Raw genomic sequence first — 22,202 nt, 5'->3', positions numbered from 1 at the left:
TCATTCCTAAATGCTAGCAGTCACCAGTAAAAGGCTGTGCAGTTAGAAAAAGATTTTGCATGTTTTTTGATCATACATATTTGAAGGGGAATGAATTTAATAACAATTATATAAACACATACTGTGTGTCAGACACAGTTCTAAGAGTAAGAGCGTGCTCAGTCGCTCAGTTCTGTCCTATTCTTTGTGACCCTGGGGATTATAGTCTGCCAGGCTCCTCTGTCCGTGGGACTTTTCCAGGCAAGAACACTGGAGTGGTTGACATTTCCTCCTCCATGGTCTAAGAGCACTGAATGTTAATTCATTTAATCTTTATAACAATCCTAAGAATCTTCCTATTCTCATCTTCCAGATGAAGGAACAGAGGAATTTATAGATTAATTGGGAGAGAATTGTTATTTTGCAATATTTACACATTGAGTCTTCCAGGCTAGGAATCTAGTATATTATTCTTTGTAGTAAACATTGTATTTTGCTGTTGGGCAAAAGTTTATCCTCAGTCTTTTTTTTTTTCTCCCCAAATATGGCATTTCCTCCACATTTACTCTTCCAGAAGAATTTTGTAATTATTTTATAAAGTTCCAAAAATTAAAACTAATTCTTTCCTAAGTAAGATTTTGTGTTTTTCTTAATATAGGTGTTTTTTTTTTTAATCGAAGTTTCTGGAAGGGGAAAGTGGCGGTACTATAGTCTGTTGCATTAGTGATAATTAAAACATTTACATGTAAAAGAGAATATGTATATTAAAATCTTACTTCATTATGTTCTGTGTCGTAGCTCTTTATGTCTAACTGTGCAGTGCTTTGCACATGGCAGACACCTACTATATGCTGTTGCCATGTCAGTTTGGTGGGGAATGTGCCGAGACTAGGTATTATCAGATGGCGAGCCATCCTTAAACAGCCTGATGTCAGTTTACTAAATTGAGAAAGGCTAAGAAGCTTCCTGTTGAATATAAACGGGAAGTTAGTGATTAACCCAACTCCACAGACACCAGATTTCTTAAGAAAGCAGAACCATTTCTAGAAAAGGAGAGGAGGTCAGCTGTAAGACATGTGTGGATTAGTTTAAGGTTTCCTCCTACTCCACTTTTGAAGAGCAGAACCCCACCAGCACTTAGCTGCTGTGTGGGACTTGCAGACAAGCAAGCTTTGGAGTAAGAGGTACAAGTTGCTTAAGTACCCTGTAATAGGTACAAGGTACTAAAAATGAGGGAATTTTGTAGGAAGTACAGTTGGCCAGATCTCAGAATTGTGGTTTTTAACACAGCGTTGATACCATTCAAGGCAGAAAGCATTTGAGACAGAGAAATGACAACATCTATATTAGAATCTGTTAAAGTCCTGCATTAGAGTTTATTAATCCACTATAATCTAGGGCCTGCATTTCAGGGGCATAAGAATGAGGGAAAAAAGCAGCTTATTACATGGGAGCAGAGTTAAAGAGAGGCTGATTTCCTCTGGTTTTAGTGTACAGTATCCTTGCTCACTAATAAATATGACCCTATGAGGCGGAAGAGATCAAGAAGAAGAACTGTACAAAAAAAGATCTTAATGACCCAGCTATTGATGATGGTGTAGTCTCTCACTCAGAGCCGAACATTGTGGAATATAAAATCAAGTGGGCCTTAGGAAGTGTGCTGCCAATAAAGTCAGTGGAGATGATGGAATCCTAGCAGAGCTATTTAAAATCCTAAAAGATGATGCTATGAAAGTGCTGCATTCAATATGTCAGCAAATTTGGAAAACTCAGCAGTGGCCACAGGACTGGAAAAGGTCAGTCTTCATCCCAATTCCAAAGAAGGGTAGTACTAAAGAATGGTCAAACCACCAGACGGTTGCACTCATCTCCTGTGCTAGTAAGGTTATGCTCAAAATCCTCCAAGCTAGGCTTCAGCATTACACGAACTGAGAGCTTCCAGATGTCCAAACTGGGTTCAGAAAAGACAGAGGAGCCAGAGATCAAATTGTCAACATTTGTTGGATCACAGGGAAAGCAAGGGAATTCCAGAAAAATATCTATCTCTGTTTCATTGACTATGCTAAAATCTTTGACTGTGTGTATCATAACAAACTGTGAAAAACTCTTAGAGAGATGGGAATACCAGACCATCTTACTTGTCTCTTGGGAAACCTGTATGTGGGTCAAGAAGCAATAGTTAGAACCCTGTATGGAACACCTGAGTGGTTCGGGATTGAGAAGAGTATGAAAAGGCTGTTTATTGTCTCCCTGTTTGTTTAACTTATACACAGAGCACATCATGCACAATGCCAGGCTGGATGAGTTACAAGCTGGAATCAAGATTGCTGGGAGTAATATCAACAGCCTCAGATATGCTGATGATACATACCATTCTCATGGCAGAAAGTGAAGAGGAATTCTTGAAGAGTCTCCTGATGAAGGAGGAGAGTGAAAAAGCCAACTTAAAACTAAATACTAAAAAAAACAAGGATCCTGGCATCTGGTCCTTTCACTTCATGGCAAATGGAAGGGAAAAGGTGGAAGCAGTAACAGACTTTTTCTTCTGGGGCTCTAAAATCACTGTAGATGATAACTGCATCCATGAAATTAGAAGATGATTGCTTTTTGGCAGAAAAGCTATGACAAACCTAAAACAGTGTGTTAAAAAGCAAAGACAAAAAAGAAAGCAAAAACATCATTTTGCTGACAAAGATCCATATAGTCAAGGCTATGATCTTTCTAGTAGTCATGTATGGATTTGAGAGCTGAACTATGAAGAAGGCACAGTGGCAAAGAATTGATGCTTTCTAACTGTGGTGCTGGAGAAGACTCTTAAGAATCCCTTGGAAAGCAAGGAGCTCAAACCAGTCAATTTTAAAGGAAATCAACCCTGAATACTCTGGAAGAACTGATGCTGAAGCTGAAGCTCCAATACTCTGGTCATCTAATGTGAACAGCTGGCTCATTGGAAAAGGCCCTGACTCTGTGAAAGACTGAAAAGGCAGGAAAAGAGGGCAACAGAGGATGAGATGGTTGGACGGTATCACTGATGCAATCGACATGAACCTGGGCAAACTCCTGGAGATGGTGAGGGATAGGGAAGCCTGCTGTGCTGCAGTCCATTGGGGTTGCAAAGAGTCAGATGTGACTGGCAACTGAACAACACGAACAATAATGATGACATTATCAGTTTCTGCTCATAAAGTAGGAAGCCCAAAAGGAGTGAGGAAGAGTGGTGGAAGCATAGGCAGAAGGACCTCAGTCCATTAAGAAGAAAAGTTGAAGACTGAAAAGGGGTGCTGCATGTTCTCTCTCCCAATATCCATCTCCCAGATTCTTAGTCCCTCCAATCATTGTGTTCATTAAAAGCTAATTTTCTGAGAAATATGCATAGGCCTCAAAGATTCAGAAGCGATTCAAGATTGTATTTAGAGTAGTTTTCCAATAAAGTTTGTGTTTATATTTTTTAAAAGTAAAAATTATATTGGCTGTTCAGAGTCTTATTATTTCAAAATGCGTTTGTCCAAAAAGACATAGGGAAGTAAAAGGAGTGAAGTTGCTTTTTAGTTTAAAAGTAACTAAAATATAGTTGTCTCGAGTTTTCAGAAAAGATGTTCACAGTAGAGGAGAAAAATGAAGTTTACAAAAGCTTTAAGAAAATGTTTTAATTTTACATTTTGCAGTCATTTTTAGAAATGTGTTTGTGTGTCCAGACTCACACAAGAAACATAAAGGGAAAGAGGCTCTTTTCCCCAAGGTCATTAGCCAATGTTAGAGACATGGTGTCTGAGTGCACTTTGGGTATTTTCATAAACTGGAATTTGCAGGTTGTGAGTATGTTTAATTTTCAATCCTAGTTATACATTCTTCGATGAGTGAATGTTTGTGTCTTTTCTTAAATTGTTTTTATACTGAGGGATCATAATACAGGGTTTTGAAACATCTTTCTATCTATAGGTAGTGGCATTATTCATACATTTATAGAAACTTCTAAGTACCTTCATGAATAATAAATATAAATCAGTATTTTAAGATATGGCACATGTTAACTTTCCCCTCTAGTGATATCTAATCTTTGATTTTATTTAATTCAAGCATTATGATATTATACTTTTATTATGAATTTGAGAATGTTAAAGCCACTAGTCTAAAAGAACTTTTTACTTTTACTTTAGGAATGTATCTCATTGACAACAAATTGTCTTTAGTTTGGCAGCTGTAGAACCATCCATGATGCTCTTGGAAAATGTCAAGAGGCATCTGAAGCGTCCGGTGTGGATTAATGCTGATGTTCTTCCTGGTCCAAATGGAAATAGCAGAGCAGTGGATGCAAAACCTTTTATAGACACTGTGACATCCTTCTTTCCAGATGTGACATTTTCCCTGGGTTGGACAACAGGATGGCATCCTGAGAAAGTGAATGAAGGTGATAATTTAAAATATGTGTTCCTTTTTGGTCAAAGTAACATATATTCAGATATAAAAATAATAACCTTTAATACAAAACCAAAACCATGTTCTGTAAATCCAAGAGCCTAATGGAGAGAAAAGATCTGGCCCTAAAGATGTGTGTATGACTCTTCCTTCCGTTATTTCAGATAGATCTCGTTCACTGGTGATATTTTGTCACCAGGCTCCCATAGAAAATATTTATTTGCGAGGTCTAGAATAACCAAAGCTGCCTGTTTACATACTTTAAGCAAATTCTGAGTTGGTTTCTCTGTACTTGTGGAGCATTCTGTACTCTTTTTTTTCCTTTTACTTTGAAGCAAACTCTCTATGTTGGATGAAAGATAAAGAAGTAGGAATAAAATCTTTTTAAGTGATGTAAGGCCAGAAGTAGGGGATGTGTGGTTGAAGAGCACGGATTCTGTTCCCTTGATATTAGAAGGTCCTCGAAATGTAGACTGCTAGAAAGGAAGCTTGGTGCCCTCATGCCCTCTGGCTAGACAGAGGGCGTGGGAGGCCACGGGACTTTCCTCTCGGGGAAGTTTCTTCTTTCTCTTCATGTACTCTTTTCGATGGACCTGATATTCAGCTTCTTTTTTCTGGATGAAACTTGTTACAACATTTGGATTCATCTTTTTCTTCATACATCCCTATTTAGTGACTGTCCAGTAAAATCACTAATTAGGGATCCTAAATCAGGGATCCAGTAAAATCAGATGCTCTGGGACACCTAAACACATGGTAAAAATAATTAACCAAGAAAATATTTAGAATTTATGGAAATGTTAGCCTTTATCTTGTGTTTAGGGCATTTTAAAATTTAGTTATTTGCTATTACTGTCTTTAGATGTAAAGTTTTAAAATCTAAACATGAGATTAGTGTAACTGCTATCTGGTGCGTAGTGACATTTAGGTCAAAACCCATGGACCAACAATTGATATAATCGAGAGAAAAATGGTATACTTTAAATTTGTTCTATTTTAATTTTCTAATCATTTTATTAGTGTCAGTAAAGGATTTGGCCTATAATTCAAAGTGTTTAAAGAAGGTAAACTAGCAACGATTTAATAGCTTCCATACTGCTTCGGATCTCTTTTTAGTCAGTGTAGTCAAGCTCTGACTTTAATCTCAGGCTTGAACTGAATTAAACCATGTCTGGGTCTTTAAGTCATGTTGGTGTTGAGTGTTTCCAGGCTACTTTTCTCCTGCTGGCCTGTGGTCATTACCACCATGTGTTTTATCCTCCCTTACTTCTTATGCTACAAATTTTAGTAAAGAGAGTTTATATGTTTGTAGTAATGTAAGTAGTAGCTTATGTTAGCAACCCCTTTTTCTAATTAAAAAGATACAATTTTCTAGATTTTAAAGGAAAGCAGACCTATCCCTTCTTTCATGAGGAATTTAGCTGCTATAGGCTTTTTGTAAATTGTTCCTTTACAGACCAGTACTTTTTCAACCTACTTTTGATAGAATTTAGGGGTTATTTTTAAAATACACATTTTTTTTTTCTGAAGCTGTTTATAAATAGGCAGATATATTTTCTACAATGTCTAAACTTGATTTAAAACACAAAACACATATGTAAAAGCCAATTTAAACACTATTTCTATTTTAGATAAAATGTGTAAGTAATTTGGACTAGCCTCCACATTTAAAAAAAATTGAAGTTAATTATTACTTAAATAGCTCGTAAGTACCTAGCAACCATCTTTTTCCTGGAAAAGAAAGCTTAACACAAGTGGAAAATCTTAAGTTTATAGAGTATATTAATGATGCAGAGCCTTAGAATTTTAAATTTTATATATATATATACATATATATGTGTATCTATATATATATATAGTGCCAACATTTCCTTTTTTGTACTTGATAGATTAATCAATTCTTTTCTAAGGTTTCAATTTTTTTGTTTGATTTGCTCTTGTTCATTTGTGACATTACTTTAGATATAATTTTTTTATCTGCATCCCACTTGAAATATTTTCCTGCATTAAGTGGTATTCTACTTTCTCTGAATCCAAATGGAAATTTTACTGAATTACCTATGAATTTACATACTCATATATAATTTAATTTTTACCCTTCCCTGGTGGCTCAGATGGTAAAGCGTCTGCCTGCAATGCAGGAGACCCAGGTTTGATCCTTGGGTCGGGAAGATCCCTTGGAGAAGGAAATGGCAACCCACTCCAGTATTCTTGCCTGGAAAATCCCATGGTCAGAGGAGCCTGATAGGTTACAGTCCATGGACTTTCTCTGAATCCAAATGGAAATTTTAATGAATTACCTATGAATTTACATATTCATATATAATTTAATTTTTACTTAATTGACTTTTCAGGATTCTGGTGAGAAAAGTTAAATTTCTTTCTTTTCATTTCAGGTTACAGTTGGACAATGGTGAAAGAAATGGAATATATATGTAATGAACTAAATCAGCCTGTAACATTTCCTGTCAGAGCAGCATTAGTCAGGCAGTCTTGTTCTCAGTTACTTTGGCTGTTGAAGCAATCAAACAGGTATGTGTAGTGTGTACATGTGAGTGTGTGTGAAAGATAGAAAGATGAAAAGTGCCAATACAGACAGTGTGTGTGAGAGAAAGAGACAGAAAATGGACACTGATTCTGTCAGTGCTCAGACTTCCTCACTGGAATAAAGTTCCTTGATGAATCTTAATATCAGGTCTTTCACCTCTATTCCACACAAAACCTTTTGCACATAATAGGTACCCAGTAAATGTCTGTCATTTTTTTCAATATGCTAAACATTAACAAAAAAAGTATAAATGGATACAATAATTGCCCTTTGAATTCTGTCATAATCCCAAGTCTTTTCCATATAAAAATTTTGTTATTTTAAAAATTAATTGTTTTGGCTGTGCAGCTTGTGAGATCTTAGTTCCCTAACCAGAGATTGAATTTGTACCCTTGGCAGTGAAAGTACCAAGTCCTAACCACTGGACTGCCAAGGAATTCCCCATATTTTATTATTTTAGCATGTCATAAAAATTTGTTGGACCATGTATTAAATATTATAAAGCTACAGAGAGTAAAACAGTTTTGATACTATGATTTTTAATAGGTTAGTCAATAGGACAGCAGGGAAAGCCTAGAAATAAACTCAGCCCTATCATGAAACTTAGGATAGGAAAAGGCTGGTATTTCAGATCATTGGTGCAAAAGTTCAATAACTTGTATTGGGACAGGCAACACTGTAGGAAAAACAAAGTAAATGACCTTCCTTAATCTTCCTCCAAAATAAATTCCAGATGAATTAAAGATTTGAATGCCAAACAATAAATGCATAAAGAAAACACAATTGATGATTTTTTTTTTTTTTGTATGTATGGTTTCAGAATGGAGAAGACACTTCTTGGTAAGGCACAAAACCCAGAAGCAATATAAGGAAAGTTTGATATATTTGAATACAAAGAAATGAAAAGATTCTGGTAAAACTGCCCTCAACACATATGTTACATAGTTGTAAACAATTGTAACAAACAAATAATTATCACAAATCATCCAGAGAAAGACCCAGTTTGATAATTCACTGTACTTTAGAGAGTAAGGGAAGCATATACTCAAATATTAGAGAAATATCCATATTCCTGTGGGTATTGAGTTTTTACTAAATGCTTTTTCAGTTTTTATAAAAATAACCATATTTTCTCACATTATATATTAATAAAATTATATTAGCATTTTATATATTGAATCATCCACACATTTACAGAATAAATCCCTCTTGATTGAGATTTATCATTCTTTTAAAGTCTGCTGAATTTTATTGCTAATATTTTAGTTAGAATTTCAGCATTTTAAAGTGAGATTGGTCTGTAGTTTTTTCTTTCTCAGTTTTGAGTATCTATATCATGGACATTTCATTAAAAAAAACTAAGGACCTTTCTTTCTTTTTACATTTCCTAGGATGTTAAAAATAACATTCAAATAGCCTGTGCATGAGTTTGAATAAATTCAGCGTTGAAACCAACCTAGTGCTTAGTGTTAGAGGCTCAGTCGTATCTGACTCTTTGTGACCCCATGGACAGTAGCCCACCAGGCTCCTCTGTCCATGAAATTCTCCAGGCAGGAATACCAGAGAGGGTTGCCATTCCCTTCTTCCTCAATTTTTCCTTTCCTCTCATACACGCAACAGTCCTAAAGACTTCAGGCCCATTATTATGAAAAATATCCTCAGTCTCAATCAGTTCAATATTTCCTTATACTAGATCTCAGGTCTTGTATTCTTGGCAAGCTAATCACATACTTGTCCCAATTCCCAAATCAGTTACTTCTTCAAGGATCCCTTCTTGAGTATAGTGGCAGGTGGTATTTAGAAAGCAAAATCTGGGATTTTAGTATAATCATTGCTCCTAGAGTGTCAGTGTTTCCAGGACTGTTAAGGACGGGAAAGAATTCTTAAGCAAGACACAAAAATCACTAGCCATATAGGATATGTTTGAGTAATTTGAACACATTAAAATTTGGAAGTTCTTTCCATCAAAAAACACCATGAAGAATATGAATAGGTTAGGCAGAGTTGGGGAAGATTTTTGTATATCAAAAGGTCTCTAATCAGAATTTATAATGAATTCTATATTCTATTATGTGCACCTCAGAGTTCATCTATTATTGAATGATATTTGGATTATTTCATGGTTTTGTCTATCACAAAAATTGGTGTTGTGAACATTCATATATATATATGTAAATGTGGGCACACACATACATCCTGGTGCAAATGTGCCTAAAGATTATATCAGGAAGGAATTTCTAGAAATAGAATTTCTAGGTCATAGGGTGTTCATATTTTTAATTTTAGTGAATACTGCTAAACTATTTTCCAAAGAAAATGAATAAACTGTGGCTACATGTTTCAACTTGAATACATTTCACAAAAAATATTCAGCAAAAGAATCAATACCGAAAATATTACATCCCATATGATTCCACTTATATAAAAATTTATTAACAGGCAAAAATTAAACTGTATTGTTTAGGATGGATATACAGGTGGTAAATAAAGCATGAAGATGGCAACTGAAAAGTCTAGGTTGTGAGAACTCTGGGGGAGAGGAGAGGCTATGATGGGGCTCTGATATACAGGTGTCTCCTAAGGTGCTGGCAAATTTCTTTTCTTGGTTTGTGTTGTGTTACACTGGATTTCATTTTACAATAATTTGTCAAAATTTACATTTATGTTTTATGCATCTTTTCCTATATGTTATTTCACAGCAGAAAGAGCTTTAAAAATGAAACCTGAGAGGTGATTTGAATGAATGCAATTTAAAATACCCTTAGGCAATTTTATTTTTCCTGTTTTAGTTTGCATACCATAGTGGGAGGATTAAAAGAGGCAAAATAACACTGGAAAGCTCTTCTTTTAACCTAAATTCATATCTGTTTTTTTTATAAGGTTTGTCTCCATGGTGCTTGAATAAAGTAATAAAAATGCCATTTTTGCAAAAATATGTTTTTAGAGTAATTCTTATTTTTTTTCTGTGTTCCCCACTGTAGTTTAAAATTCTTTTGGGTTTGTCACATAATACTATTATGGAGCAAAATCCGAAGTACTTTCCTTTGTTACATTTCCAGAATGGTGTTATCATCCTTAAGGACAGTAATGTGTCAGTATAATAATAAGAATATATATATTGGTTAGACTGTTTTCCCATCTTTAGTAGAACAACTGCTTTGGAGATTTTCCCCTGGATTCTGACATGTTTATGAGGAAAATAAATATGAAAATACTTAAGAGATTTGCGTTTCTCTAAATTCTAATAAGAACAGTGTAATAGTAATGTCACCAGAAGAAATGAAAATACATGATTTAAGTAGCATTTTAATTTCTGAGCATATTCTTGCATCCATAATCAATCTGCATATATTATTATTATTTTTTGACTCCAGAAATAGATCTAGGTTTATTCTGTTTGACGTTCTTATATCTCATACAGAAACCCCCAGAAGGGATAGCAGGGCCACTTAGAAGTGAATATGAATGTTGGGAATGTCAGTGACAGTTGTATCTCTTCCCTGTCCCTTCCAGTCGTGCTTTTGACTCTGGCCTGGCTGCTGAGGAAACCAGGTTAGAGCTGTGGTTTTGTGTGGGGAACAGATTCCTCGATCAACAGCACAATCTCCTCTGTTTTTTTGTCCAAAATTGGGCCTGTTTACAGGGCTAACCATTCTAGGTTTCTAAAGTCATTAATTCAGATATGAGGGTTACCTAATTTAGGCAATAGTGATGTGAATTTTATTCTCTCTAGTCCCTTTGATGTTGATGAAGGAATGAAACAAGAAAATACAGTTCGACCAGTGCTAATTAATTTTTCTTCTGTGTGAATTTGGGTTAGAGACAAATGAGAGTGACTGTGTTTAGGCTTGTTGGAATTCTTCATCACTGTTTCTTATCTTTCTCTGTTAACTATATAATTCTGTTTTGTTTTGATGCAGGTACAGCCTGACCATTTGGACTGGAAAAAATGATAGCTATTCCATTGAAGATTTACTTTTTATTAGAGATCATTTTGACAAAAAACGAGTTTTCTATGACATCTTGGAACCACAAAACCATGAATTTAAACAAGCCATTGGAATCAAAATTAATCTCTAAGATGAAAATTCTGCTAAATTATTTCATGTTTTGCTTTTGCAATCCTTCTTTGTCTGATCTGAATTAATTACCATATAAATTATGATGATTGATTTATGTTCCAGTTCATCCAGTCAAAAAATTATTGAGGGCTTACTCTTTAGGCTTATGTCCTTATAATACCGTACCTACCTACAAGATTTGGAAAGAAGAGATTTCATTGGGCCTCATGTAATAATGATTTAGGAAAATGAATCTTTAAAACCCTTAATAAAAATATTTTGGTATATTGAAAATAATTGAAAAAATCCACGTGTCATACAGATACTAAATTACATGTTGGTGCTAGCATTACAGAGATTCCATAAAAATATGCCATCCTCTTTTCTTTTCCCTGGAGAACTAATTATTTCAGAGACTGCAAAAGAGAAAGAGGGCTTTAAAAACGTTTTTAACTTTCACAGGGTTGAGCAGTTTTCTTATAACAAGATCAAGTCTATTTACTGAAAGCAATGAGGATTAAATTAGGATGTATCTAGAATTTCCTTATTGTTCAGAGCATCCTGACAGCCGTATATTAATGTGTTGTTTTATATTCTTTGTTTTGATCATAGTAACTTATCTAGAGTGAGCAAAATACTATTGGAGAGCAGAATTGTAATCCTGGTAATCTGTTATTTGTTTTTCAAGTTTTTCACCCACACCACTTTGTTCCAGGCCCTTGTTCTACTACTAGATTTTTAAAAATTATTTCCTCATGACTTCATTCCTCACATTACTCAAAGAAGCCCTGGATAATTCTGCTGGAAAAAAAAAAACAACACAACTTTAAAAACACCTCTTTCTTAATGCCAAATCAAAAATCTCTAGGGGCTTCTTAAATTCAAACTTCATTGAATTTTACTCTTTCAATACCCTTCCTAATATAGTCCCACTCTAAAAGTTAATTCAGTGTCCTCAGCACAGTGCTTTGTTTAAAAAATGCTTACACCATCAGTAATCTCCAGATTTTACTTTAACGATTACTTTTAACTGATACTGTTCACTAGTTGTGTCATACATTGTAATTATGTCTCCTTAGCTAGACTATGAAGTCCTTCATGGTGAGAGAATGTTCTTAATTGTCTTTACAGTATCTGGCATAGTCCTGAGCAAGATATTCAGAAAAACATGTTGCTTTCTTTGATTTATTGAAAAGTAATTTACCAATGAATGTCCTAAGATATGTAATTTGTCTTTTATCAACCATTTCCCCCCAGAGAATAAAATAGTGCTGTGCAGAGAAAAGAGCTTCGGTTTTGAATTCAAATAGATTTCCCTTACAGCCCCACCTCTGTCCCTTGCCAGCCATGGATTTGGGGAAATATTTAACCTCATTGAGTCTTGATTCCTTCATGTATAAAATGGGGGCAGGAGGCCGGGCAGAGGATGAGGATTCCCTTATAGGGTTGTTGTAAAGATTAAGGGAGATTCTTGCAAAGGAAGCATGTAGCTCAGTGCTCGTCTGGTAGCAAGTGTTCAACAGATAGTCCCTTCTTATTAGACTTACCATGTGATCATACCCATTGTAGATAGATAGCGGTAAGAGATATAACGTGAAACATTGTACACATGCCAATACTTAAAGAAAATGATCATATTCTACTTTAAATTTTAGCTACAACTGAATATGGTGCTATTGGTCAAATAACACCTAAAACTTCACTTTCTATGGTTGTTTGCCAAAAGCAAAAGGTGAAATTTCATAATTATAAAATTATAACAATTGTAGCAAAGAATAACTCTTAAAACCTATGGTAAAAAGTATTGTTTACATTATAAATGTTCAAAAATGACCATGCTTTGCTTTCACAAAAAGAGTTGAATTTATAAGTGAACTACATTTAAGTTTAAAATTCATTTGCCCAGATTATTTTTACTATTTATCTGGTCTTCAATAATATTTTTTAAAGTATTAATCTTAAAGCCAAATACCTTTATATTGAGAAATTTATCAACTTAGTGTTATTTAGATTAAGATTTAAAACTATATTTTAAAGTGTTCTCGGGAATAAAAGGACTTTCCAGGTGACTCAGTGGTAAAGAATCCACCTGCCAATTCAGAAGATGCCAGAAATACTGGTTTGATACTTGGATGGGAAAGATAACCTGGAGGAGAAAATGGCAACCTGCTTCAGCATTCTTACCAAGTAAATCCCATGGACAGAGAAGCCTGGCGGGCTACACTCCATGGGGTCGCAAAGAGTTGGACACAATGAGCACATATAAAATTATATAAGAGAATTATAAAATTTATTCTATTGAAAAGTAAAATTTAAATGGATTATGGTCCATATGGAAAAAAGGATAACGATCCCTACTTCACACCCTACACAGATAATAATTTGAGTGGGATCTTAGGCCTAAAAGTAAAAGCTAAATCTATAAAGCATTTAGAAGAGAATAAAAGAGAATGCTTTCATGACTTTAGGCAATTATTTCTTTCCTTTTTTAAATTTCAGCTTTATTGAGATAAAGTGACACATAAAATTGTAAGGTATTATTATTAAATATTTGGGAAGAAGTTCACAGACACAAGTAAATGATTTAATATCACCTGTTTTTTTCTCTCCAGATTCTCTGGTTTAATGTATTGATATTAAGATCCCACAGCATCCAAACGCCATTTCTCAAGCCTGCAGAGCAATCCTTGCCCTAGAAGATGCTTTCGTACAAGATCCAATTGTTCAAAAAATCAGAGCTTTTAAAAGGAGAGTGGCCTATGGCCCTGTAAAGGTGATTTGATTGCTGAGTAACCATATGCATACTCATTTATCCAGTGGGAAATTGATGCAAGTTATTCAGAGCAGGTTGTTCATTTGCTTGTTTGTTGGAGCTTGGGTTTTAGGTTTTTCCTTGTAACTAAAACAACAACAACAACCACCTAAATACCTAGTGAATATATAGAAAAATGTGATATTTCTCATTTTGAAATTTAAGATGGGAGTCTACCTAGTATGAGCTTACTATCTTATAAGTTCATGAATCAATGCAAGGAATATCGTGTGTTAGAAAGATGAGAATAGTAGTGCTGAAGTACTTTTTAGTCTAGAAAATGAGAGTGTAATGAGTTAGTGAAATGGAAAAGAACTGATAACAGGTCTTGAAAGAAGTGGGACAGGATCCAGGAGCGCTTGGCGGCCTGAGCAACAGGAGTTCAGGGGCCTTGATCCAGAGTCCCACCTCAGCGTCACTCTTCTAGTCTTCACTGTGATTACCTCTCTGTTCCTCGTACATCTGGACTGCCAGGCTTTGGTCCAGAGACCTTAATTTGTCCAGTCACTTGTGTCTGTCATGAGGGAGACATGTAACAGTACTTCACGGTTCAGTAGGAACTCTGGGATTGTGGGGGGCAGGGGTGGGGGAGAAAAAGGGACACCTAATTGATGTCTGATTTATTGAAACAGGGCAAATAATTCAGAAATGATTTCTGTCTCAAGGCTCTTATCGTCTAGTAGGGGGAGCAAAAGTGAAAGCGAAGTCACTCAGTCGTGTCTGACTCTTTGTGACCCCATGGACTGTAGCCTATGAGGTTCCTCCACCCATGGAATTTTTCAGGCAAGAGTACTGGACTGGGTTGCCGTTTTCTTCTCCAGGGGATCTCACCGACCCAGGGCTGAACCTGGGTCTCCAGCATTGCAAGCGATTTTGCTGTCTAAGCCACCAGGCAAGCTCGAGCCACAGAGGAAGCCCAGTAGGGGGAGAGAGACTTGTAAATAGTATGTTGGATATTTGCTATAACTCCTGTAATGGAACTGTACTCCAGGTTGTGGCAAGAGACAGCAGTCTGTTCTAATTTGGAGAGAATACTTGAGTTGTGTTAAGTAAGATTCACCATGTAGACAAAGGGAATGGCCTTTCTGACAGAAGCACATGAGCAGAGGAACTCTTAAGGAGGAAAAACTTGTTCAGAAAAGTTTTTGTGGAGGCAATGTATCTCAAAGCTGAACATTAAGCAGGGGCCAGATTCACTTTTCAAGCTAAGGAGCTTGTTCCTTTTCTCTCAAGCTGTAGGAGGCATCATACCATTTTAAGCAGGGATGCGTTATCAGTTTTGAGTGTTACAAAGATGATTCCAATGGCATGAGAAGGAGCCTTAGAATTCTTGAAAGGAGATGACACCTTGAATTACTGCTGCTGCTAAGTCACTTTAGTCGTGTCCGACTCTATACGATCCCATCCCTGGGATTCTCCAGGCAAGAACACTGGAGTGGGTTGCCATGTCCTTCTCCAATGCATAAAAGTGAAAAGTGAAAATGAAGTCGCTCAGTCATGTCCGACTCTTTGTGACCTCATGGACTGCAGCCTACCAGGCTCCTCCGTCCATGGGATTTTCCAGGCAAGAGTACTGGAGTGGGGTGCCATTGCCTTTTCGGGCCTTGAATTAAGGTGGCAGCAAAATGGGATGGGAAGGCTCAAAATATAGAGGAAAGGTTAAGAGGGAAGAACTTTTAAGACTTTGTAAACCAGTTGAATGAGAAGTATGGGGGAGGAGGAAGAATCTAATAACACATATTTTGGGCTCGTGTAACAGAGGGTCAGGAGGAGCCACTGACCCAAACAGGATAAGACAGAGGCTAGATATTGCTATATTTCTCAGTGATTTGATGACATTGCTACTTTATACCAATTTGGAAAGAAAAATAAAAACCCCATCTTCCTGCCTTTGAACTCACCTCCCATCTATGGTCATACCACACGGAACACGCCCAATCTCGTTTGAACTCATCTCCCCTTCTGACTTTAGAAAGAATGCTCTTTAATTCAGTTTTCCCAGGTAGTGCTGGTGGTAAAGAATCCATCTGCCAGTGCACGAGATGCAAGAGTGGAGGGTTCAATCCTCAGGTCAGGAAGATCCCCTGGAGTAGGAAATGGCAACCCACTCCAGTATTCTTGCCTGGAAAATTCCATGGACAGAGCAGCTGGTGGGCTATAGTCCATGGGGCTGTAAAGAGTTGGACTTAATTCTATCAGTTTCTTAAATAACTACACCCACTCCCCAGGAACTGCTACTTTACTACATATTTTTAATTATGTCATAATTTTAACCAACAAAAGCTACCTCACAGCCTAACCATCAGAGTAGAGAGAAAACAGGCAAACCTTGAAAGGTACTCACCCAACCTCCTGTCCTCTAAGGGAGGCTTTTTGGTTTCTATGCTTCTGCTTGCAAAAGGAACCAGTCTGACTAAATCAGGCAGTTGAGTTGTTCTGGGTTTGATTCCTGCTATAGAATCTTCATAAAGGCTGGTCATTGCCCCTTTCTTCTTTATCCCTTTCTTGGGGGTCACATAATGTAGTAAGAATTTAGAAAATTTAATTGAAATATTTACTGTGAGAGTCTGTTGTCACTTTGTGAATTCAAGAGCTAATCAAAAAATTCTGAATTAAATTTGAAGGGTGTGATCTCTTCACACAGCCTGTTGAGCTCTGTCCCTAAGCCAAGGTCTCTATAAGGTCTTTCATGACTTCCCCAGGGCTTTCTCCTGGTGCACATCCTCTGTTAGACTATGATTATTGTATAGGTTTGTGTTTTGCCCTCAACTGTGCTGTTGGGGGAGAGGTTATTCATCATTTTTCTATGATACCTGGTCAGAACAGGCCCTTAAGAAATGATGGATGAATGGATGGATAGATGACACAAAACCTCAGCAATTCTCTTAGATCAATTGTTCTTAAAGTGTGGCCCACAAACCCCTCAGTGTCCCTGAGATGCTTTTAGAAGGTGGATGAGATAAAAACCATTTGTGAAATTGCCTGTCTCACTGTGTTGACACTTGCAGTGATGGCAGAAAAAAGAATGTTAGGCTCAGCTGTGGATACCCCGTGTGCTGTGTGCTGCGCTTAGCCACACAGTCGTGTCTGACTCCTTGTGACCCCATGGACTGTAGCTCGCCAGGCTCTTCTTGTCCATGGGGCTTCTCCAGGCAAGAATACTGGAGTGGGTTGCCAGGCCATCCTCCAGGGGATCTTCCCAACCCAGGAATCGAACCCAGGTCTCCCACATTGCAGGTGGGTTCTTTACTGTGTGAACCACCAGCGAAGCCCTGAGTATGAATCAAATTCATGGCATCGACTATCAGTCATAATCTCCACTACCCCACATGCTCAAACAAAAAGGACACAGGAATATCATCGAAGATTCAGCAATAGTCATTTCAGTCAATCTTGATCTTGAGTACATATCTTTTTAAGATTCCATGTGAAGGAATCGAAGATTCAGCAATAGTCATTTCAGTCAATCTTGATCTTGAGTACATATCTTTTTAAGATTCCATGTGAAGGAATTGAGGTAGAGTACAGCTCTGTTGTACTGAAGTTCAGGGCTTGTTTTAAAGAAAAGCCCTTGATGCAAACTGAACCAGCCATTTTTTTCATGAAAAAAATATTTACTTGAAAGAACAACTGACAGCCCAGTTACTTAGTCTTGGGTAATTGGCAGATATTTTCTCAAAAATGAACAAAGCAAGCTTGTCACTTAAAGGAAAACAACTGACAGTATCTTCTGCCAATGATAAAACCTGAGTTTTTACATGAAAAATTAGAATTTAACTAAACTTGAACTCATCATTGTGAGTTGACAATTTCCAATACCTAAGGACTTTGATATCAGTGGTGATATTAATAAATGTTATTTTTTAATGCTACATAGTACAATGTGTCAACACTTAGAATATCTGCATAACTCAAGGAATCATTGTTTTACAAATTACTAATGCATGATATTATAAGGTCTTGCTTGGATAAGGAATCCATTCAAAGTGCAAGACAAAGCAATGAAATTTAATGTAACAGAAAATGAAAGTTCCTTGGCGTGGCTTCAAATTCTATACTACAACTAACCGTTTAAGAAACTACCACCTACTTAACAATTTTGAGTACAGTACCAAGAAAAATGATCTACAGTTCTAATGAGGTGGATAAAACTAGAGCCTATTATATAGAGCAAAGTCAGTCAGAAAGAAAAACACCAATACAGTATATTAACACATACATATGGAATTTAGAAAGATGGTAATGATGACCCTACATGTGAGACAGCGAAAGAGACACAGATGTAAAGAACAGACTGTTGGACTCTGTGGGAGAAGGCGAGGGTGGGATGGTTTGAGAGAAGAGTGTTGAAACATGTATATTACCATATGTGAAACAGATCACCAGTCCAGGTCTGACGCATGAGACAGGGTGCTCAGGGCTGGTGCACTGGGATGACCCTGAGGGATGGGATGGGGAGGGATGTAGGAGGATGGGGAACACATGTACACCCATGGCTGATTCATGTTAATGTATGGCAAAAACCACCACAATATCATAAAGTAATTAGCCTCCAATTAAAATTAAAACAAACAAACAAAAAAAACAACAAAAAAATAAAATCTTCATGAAGGAAAAAAAAAAGATGGATGATCTATAATTATCTGAAAAACCTATTAAATTATTTCTTCCTTTTATATCTGTGTGATACCACATTTTCTTCATGTTTCCACTAAACATTTTACAATAGATTGAAGCAGAAACACAGATGAGAATCCAGCTGTTTTCTATTAAGTCAAAATTTAAGACACTGCAAAAACATAAAACAGTGCCACTCTTCTCACTAAATATATTTTGGAAAATGTAGTTATTTTTCATAAAATATTTATGCTATTGTGTAATGGGCTTGGTATTTTAAAACAATATTTTTAAATGTCCCAGTTTTAAATTTTAATGTAGTAAATATTGATACACATAACCCAGATATACAAAAACAAAATAACAACAAAAAACCTTTGTGGTTCTAATTTTTAATACTGTAGAGTTCTAAGACCAAAATGTGTGAATGTATCAAGGTGTTTCAGGTGCTCAGCATTTGTGGATAAAAGGTTCATACCATTTCTGCTGTGATCATTCTAGCATTGTTTCTTTAAGCTATAAAATGTATGTCAGTCAGTCAGTCAGTCAGTTCAGTCGCTCAGTCATGTCTGACTCTTTGCGACCCCATGGACTGCAGCACGCCAGGCCTCCCTGTCCATCACCAACTCCCAGAGTTTACTCAAACTCATGTCCGTTGTGTTGGTGATGCCATCCAACCATCTCATCTTCTGTCGTCCCCTTCTCCTCCTGCTCTCAATCTTTCCCAGCATCAGGGTCTTTGCAAATGAGTCAGCTCTTCGCATCAGGTGACCAAAGTATTGGAGTTTCGACCTCAATGAACCTTCCAATGAACACCCAGGACTGATCTCCTTTAGGATGGACTGGTTGGATTTCCTTGCAGTCCAAGGGACTCTCAAGAGTCTTCTCCAACACCACAGTTCAAAAGCATCAATTCTTCGACGCTCAGCTTCCTTTATAGTCCAACTCTCACATTCATACATGACTACCGAAAAAACCACAGCCTTGACTAGACGGACTTTGTCGGCAAAGTAATGTCTCTGCTTTTTAACATGCTGTCTAGGTTGGTCATAAATTTCCTTCCAAGGAGTAACCGTCTTTTTATTTCATGGCTGAAGTACCATCTGCAGTGATTTTGGAGCCCCCCCCCCCCAAAAAAAAGTCTGCCACTATTTCCACTGTTTCTCCATCTATTTGCTGTGAAGTGATGGGACCGAATGCCATAATCTTTGTTTTCTGAATGCTGAGCTTTAAGCCAACTTTTTCACTCTCCTCTTTCACTTTCATCAAGAGGCTCTTTAGTTTTTCTTCACTTTCTGCCATAAGTGTGGTGTCATCTGCATATCTGAGGTTATTGATATTTCTCCTAGCAATTTGATTCCAGCTTGTTCTTCATCCAGCCCAGCGTTTCTCATGATGTACTCTGCATATAAGTTAAATAAGCATGGTGACAATATACAGTCTTGACATACTCCTTTCCCGATTTGGAACCAGTCTGTTGTTCCATGTCCAGTTCTAACCGTTGCTTCCTGACCTGCATACAGGTTTCTCAAGAGGCAGGTCAGGTAGTCTGGTATTCCCATCTCTTTCAGAATTTTCCACAGTTTGTTGTGATCCACATAGTCAAAGGCCTTGGCATGGTCAATAAAGCAGAAATGTATGTTTTTCTGGAACTGTCTTGCTTTTTCGATGATCCAGCGGATGTTGGCAACTTATCTCTGGTTGCTTTGCCTTTTCTAAAACCAGCTTGAAAAATAAAAATAAAAAAAAAAATAAAACCAGCTTGAACATCTGGAAGTTCACGGTTCATATATTGTTGAAGGCTGGCTTGGAGAATTTTGAGTGTTACTTTGCTAGCATTTGAGATGAGTGCAATTGTGTGGTAGTTTGAGCATACTTTGGCATTGCCTTTCTTTGAGATTGGAATGAAAACTGACCTTTTCCAGTCCTGTGGCCACTGCTGAGTTTTCCAAATTTGCTGGCATATCGAGTGCAGCACATTCACAGCATCATCTTTCAGGATTTGAAATAGCTCACCTGGAATTCCATCACCTCCACTAGCTTTGTTCGTAGTGATGCTTCCTAAGGCCCACTTGACTTCACATTCCAGAATGTCTGGCTCTAGTTGAGTGATCACACCATCGTGATTATCTGGGTTGTGAAGATCTTTTTTGTACAGTTCTTCTGTGCATTCTTGCCACCTCTGCTTAATATCTTCTTCTGTTAGGTCCATACAATTTCTGTCCTTTATTGAGCCCATCTTTGCATGAAATGTTCCCTTGGCATCTCTAATTTAAATGTATTTTGTGTCTAAACATATTCAATCCTTGAAAAATAGCTTTATTAGTCTTTATTTATTTATTTCTTGGCCGCACCACTCAGTTTGCGGAATCTTAACTTCCCAACCAGGGATTGAACCAGGCCATCAGCAGTGAAAGTTCAAAGTCCTAATCACCAGACAATCAGGGAATTCTCTATTAGCCTTTAAATTGAAAAATATACATGCAAGCAGTTTTAAGACTCAAACAGTACAGAAGTATATTGAAGTTGTTTTTTAGTTAAAAGCCTGTATAAAATAATGACCCATTTGGAACTTTGTAGAGGAAAGAGAATAATTATAACCATTGTCTTACCAACTTATCAAATGTTTTCTAGTTTTTAAAATTCCCTTATCCTTATATTTATGAGAAGCAGTAAAAATCTGAAGTGTGTACTATACGCCAGGCATTGTACTAAAGAGCCTCTGTGACATACTATGATCACTGATAAAGATACTGTCTCCTGATACGCTCTTCAAAGCTGAAGCCTTAGGTGTCAAAGCTGTCTTATAAAGTTGGAACTCTCTTGGCGTGAGCCATGAAGCCCTTGTTTTGATAATGATTACCTTCTTTCTGGACCATATTTTCCATTTTGATCCAACTGATACTGCTTTAGGTACTGTCTTGGTCTGAAACATTTTGGATGTAATAATAGAATCCTGCTCAAATTAACTCAAATAACTGAGGCTAGGGAAGAACTTACCATAGGAGAAATATCCAGAAAATTCAGAGAAATGTTGAACACGTAGGCTGCAGGAAGGGCAAAATCTAAGACCACTGTCCTAAGCAACTAAGACAAGGTCCTTAGCAGTGGGAGGTCACAAACTCCAGTATGCCACAGACAAATTCAGATACTGAGAGAAAGCCCCCATTGATTCATCTCAGTTTGCAGCTTTGTTCCTTTGGGCCACTTGTCCATCCTTCATCCAGTTTACTGTCGGGGAGTAAGGGAACCAATGGGATGATATGATACCTTAGGCTGCCCCTTCTAAAAGCTGTGGGCAGAAACAGCCAAGAATGTACCTGGTGGTGTACCCCCATCTCTTCATTCTTGAGAATTCTGATGGCTTGATGCTCCATTTGTGTGGAACTGGGATAACCTACATTTACCCCTGGCTATGATAATGCAAGGGGGTCCCCAGTGAATTCCTCAAATTCTATCCGTATTTATTCCAACCAGTGTCATGAAACCTTTTTCTCCTGTGAAGGAACCTGGAATGATCAGATGGTTATCACAGTTTACATTCCGGTGGACTGTGATTGAATCCCTTGGTGGAACAGTTCTTCCCTTGGATGTCAGATTCCTCACATTTATAGGGCCCAAAGCTGTAGGGATAATATAGACATTTTTTTTTTTTTTAGAAATTGAGAAGAGCCTTTTTGAAATGTGTTGCCTGACAGTCAAAATTCATATTTATGCCACTAAAGCTAACACGGAATAAACATGAAAATAAAGCTAAGAAGTTGCATGG

General features: G+C 37.0%; 1 protein-coding gene across 1 annotated transcript in view; it reads left to right on the top strand.

Moving 5' to 3' along the window:
* Nucleotides 1–12,914, top strand: part of FAM151B (family with sequence similarity 151 member B) — a 30,653-nt gene extending 17,739 nt beyond the window's left edge. The window contains exons 4-6 of the mRNA XM_043464759.1: nt 4,170–4,387; nt 6,792–6,927; nt 10,864–12,914. Of these exons, the coding sequence (XP_043320694.1) occupies nt 4,170–4,387; nt 6,792–6,927; nt 10,864–11,023 (514 nt within the window). The 3' untranslated portion in view covers nt 11,024–12,914. The remainder of the gene's footprint in view (nt 1–4,169; nt 4,388–6,791; nt 6,928–10,863) is intronic.
* Nucleotides 12,915–22,202: the final 9,288 nt, after the last annotated feature.

This window comes from Cervus canadensis, chromosome 4 (assembly GCF_019320065.1).
Source record: "Cervus canadensis isolate Bull #8, Minnesota chromosome 4, ASM1932006v1, whole genome shotgun sequence".
NCBI classification, from domain to species: Eukaryota; Metazoa; Chordata; class Mammalia; order Artiodactyla; family Cervidae; genus Cervus; species Cervus canadensis.
This window is presented reverse-complemented; position numbering and strand designations above follow the sequence as displayed.